The sequence below is a fragment of the Crocuta crocuta genome, unplaced genomic scaffold (assembly GCF_008692635.1).
Source record: "Crocuta crocuta isolate KB4526 unplaced genomic scaffold, BGI_CrCroc_1.0 scaffold327, whole genome shotgun sequence".
NCBI lineage: Eukaryota > Metazoa > Chordata > Mammalia > Carnivora > Hyaenidae > Crocuta > Crocuta crocuta.
In genome coordinates, this window is record NW_027529176.1 from 1,473,545 (window position 1) to 1,476,538 (window position 2,994).

At 65.7% G+C, this 2,994-nt stretch overlaps 1 protein-coding gene across 2 annotated transcripts in view; it reads left to right on the forward strand.

Moving 5' to 3' along the window:
• LOC144226733 (lymphocyte antigen 6E-like) overlaps positions 1 to 2,988 on the forward strand; it is a 3,604-nt gene extending 616 nt beyond the window's left edge. Inside the window, exons 2-5 of one of the 2 annotated variants that reach the window (XM_077758256.1) lie at positions 778 to 882; positions 1,344 to 1,449; positions 1,880 to 1,999; positions 2,106 to 2,988. In XM_077758256.1, coding sequence (XP_077614382.1) covers positions 1,398 to 1,449; positions 1,880 to 1,999; positions 2,106 to 2,326 — 393 coding nt within the window. In that variant the 5' untranslated portion in view covers positions 778 to 882; positions 1,344 to 1,397 and the 3' untranslated portion in view covers positions 2,327 to 2,988. The remainder of the gene's footprint in view (positions 1 to 777; positions 883 to 1,343; positions 1,450 to 1,879; positions 2,000 to 2,105) is intronic. The other variant, XM_077758255.1, reaches the window with a different exon arrangement.
• The last annotated feature ends 6 nt before the right edge of the window (positions 2,989 to 2,994 follow it).

Sequence of the window (2,994 nt, forward strand, 5' to 3'; positions counted from 1 at the left end):
CCAAGGCCCCCCCACCCCCCGCGCCCCCCCACCTGGCCCCTTCCCGTCTCTGGGGGCGAGGACTAGCTCCTCCTTCGCTGTTGGCCCCCAGTCACTGGATGCCTGGGTTTGTCAGAAATCAGCCCCTGAGCCTGGGGGAGGAGGGGGCAGTCTGGGTCGCGGGGGTCCCAGACGGCGCTGCCCGGAAGCCCACTGGTTACCCTCGGGGCTCCCTCCGCCCAACCCTGCTCAGGTCCATCCACTCCAGCCGGCGCGTCGACTCAGCCGGGTGGGGCCTGTTTCGTTGGGTGGCTGGCGGTGGACAGTGGTGGCTGTACATTCCAGAGCTTCCTTGGGAGCAGCTCAGGGCTTCTCCAGGCCCGGACCGTACTCTGTAGAAGGGGAAACTGAGGCTCCCTCCTCCCTGCACTGCCTGGGCCTGGGGTCGAGCCCCCACTGGGCTCGGCACAGTTTCCGCACATCTGCAGCTCCTTCCCGGGACCCCAGGATGTCAGCCCAGACCCAGGACTGGGTCCTACTCTCCTCTCCCTGGGATTCTTCCTCCCAGAGCCTGGGAACTAGCTCCCCAGGCCTCGAGTGCCCATCCCCCACGCATCGCTGTCCCCAGCAGAAGGCACCAGACGGCTCCTCCCACACCTTGCCTCCTGCATAGCAGAGAGCCCCAACGCCAGCTGGTCACCTTCGTGCGCTTTCCCCACCCACCTCCTGGGGTAGGGCACCAGGCAGCCCCCACACACTCCTGTCTACCTAGCTGAGACTCCTGCGCCCCCTTTTCAGGCACGAAATGGGGGACTACCCCATAGTCATGGGCTCTCCGTCGTCAGCATTGAAACATACAGAATGGACGCAGCCCTGGCGCCCTCAGCACGGAAGCGGCCGGAGGTGGGGGCTCAGCTAGGTGTGCCTCATGCACCCGCCCAGCCCCCGGGTCCTCATGCCAGGAATGGAGCTGGCTCGTGGAAAGTTCTGGATGCAGCCTAGCTGATATTGCTGGTCACTATGCCCTCTTCTCCAGGACCACGAGCAGGGCCCACTCTTCTGGCCTCCCTTTCTGTTCGGTCCTGAGCCCAGTGAGCTCCCTGAGCCGGCCCCAGCTGCAGGCAGCACAGGCTGGGGAGGGGTCCCAACCAGGAGCAGTGTGGACCGAGTGAGGGGTAGGTCAGGAGTGGAGCCGAACGAGCCTCTGTGTGCTGGCTCTGCTGCTGGGGGCTGGCAGGCCCCTCTGCCACATGTACATGGGGGGGGGGCAGCCGGCTCCAGGCCTGGTGGCTCCGGCTCCGCTGGAAGGAGAGAGGCGTGAGGCAGGCAAGCCCCGTCCTCCAACGAGGCATCTCTCCAAGCAGGGCCAGTTTCTTTGACTTTGTGAGACTGCGGACAGGACCCCCGTCTCCTCTAGAATGAAGGTCTTCCTGCCGGTGCTGCTGGCTGCCCTTCTGGGTGTGGAGCGAGGTGAGATGCCCTTGGGGCCCCAGGCCCGTGGGTGAGCTGGGCCTTCCTCCCGGACTCTCTGTCCACCTCCTGTCCCGAGCGGTGCCCAGGGGTCCTCGGGCCGGTTCCCGTGGGACCTACGCTAGAAGGCCGAGCGGGCCCTCCCCCCCAGCACAGCGGCTTGGTCCTGCTTCCTGCTGCCCCCGGAGGCCCGAGTTCTGCCCCGGACACAGTGACCGTCACTGTGCGTTTGGACGGCCCTGCAGTTCCTTCAGGCCCAGGGTCTCCAGGCGCTCGTTGTCTTTCTGGGTCTCCAGCCGGAGCCAGAACGTGGCACCTGCTCGGTTAACACGTGCAAATGATTGGGTGTTGGTGTTGGCTCAGGGGTGTCACCGGAAGGTTCCCCAGCCCGAGACAGGTGTGACCTGCAGCGTGTCCCCTTCTTCTGCAGCTCACTCCCTGGTGTGCTTCTCTTGCACGAATCAGAACAGTAATTTCTACTGCCTGAAACCCACCATCTGCTCGGACTCTGACAACTACTGCGTGACGGTGTCTGCGTCCGCCGGCATCGGTGAGTGACGGTCCCCGCCTCTGCCGGGATCGGGGCATCGGTGAGCGCCGGTGTCTGCCTCTGCCGCCCTCTGCCCTTGCCCTCACGGCTTGGTCTTCCTGCCTAGGGAAACTGGTGGACTTCGGCCATACCCTGAACAAGGGCTGCTCCCCGATCTGCCCCAGCCCCAGCATTAACCTCGGCGTGGCGTCTGTGGGCACCTACTGCTGCCAGAACTTCCTGTGCAACATCAGCACGGCCGGCAGGGGGCTGCGGGCCAGCGCCGCCGTGTTGGGCCTCGGGCTGCTGCTCAGCCTGCTGTCGGCCCTGCAGCGGCTGGGGCCCTGAGTGCCAGGCCCTACAGCCAGCCCAGACTCCTCCCCTCCCCCTGCCCCCAGGAAGGAAGGCCCCGCCCCTCTTCCTTTGACTTGTCACCCTGCTGGATCACAGCCCTTCCGCCCTCCCCTCGTCTCTGCCGTTGGGTCCCTGCCCTTGCACCTGCCCTGCCCTGCGGGGGGCCGGCTGCCCTCATTTCTCAGGCAGTGACGTGACTTTCCTCGGGGAACCTGGGAAGGGTTGAGGGCTGGAGCCTGAGGGCCCCAGAGTCAGAACTGAGTCCCAGGGACACACTGGGAGGGACGTGTAAGCCCCAGGCTCTGCCCCGTCCAGGCTCTGTCTGCCCCCAGGTGACGTGGAAGATGTGTTCTCTGCCACCGTGTCCCAGAAGGGCGCGCGTGCTGTTGTTGCGGGTGACTGTGCACACTCAGCTGTGTGGACAGGTGTGCCGGGGTGCCCCTGCGGCATGTGTGCGAGTGTGTGGCCGTGTCCGGGCCCACGTGTGTGCGGGCTAAGCGCCAGGGGTCCTGCGTTAGCAGCAGCCAAGCTCCCCGAGTCCACGCCAAAACCTCTTTTCTCTGGCGTTCCTGCGCCCCACGTTCACTCCCTTTAAGAGTAGCCTTTCGAAGGGCGGGGCTCCAGGTCGTCTGGGTGTGGCTGCCGGACGGGAATCGGGAATC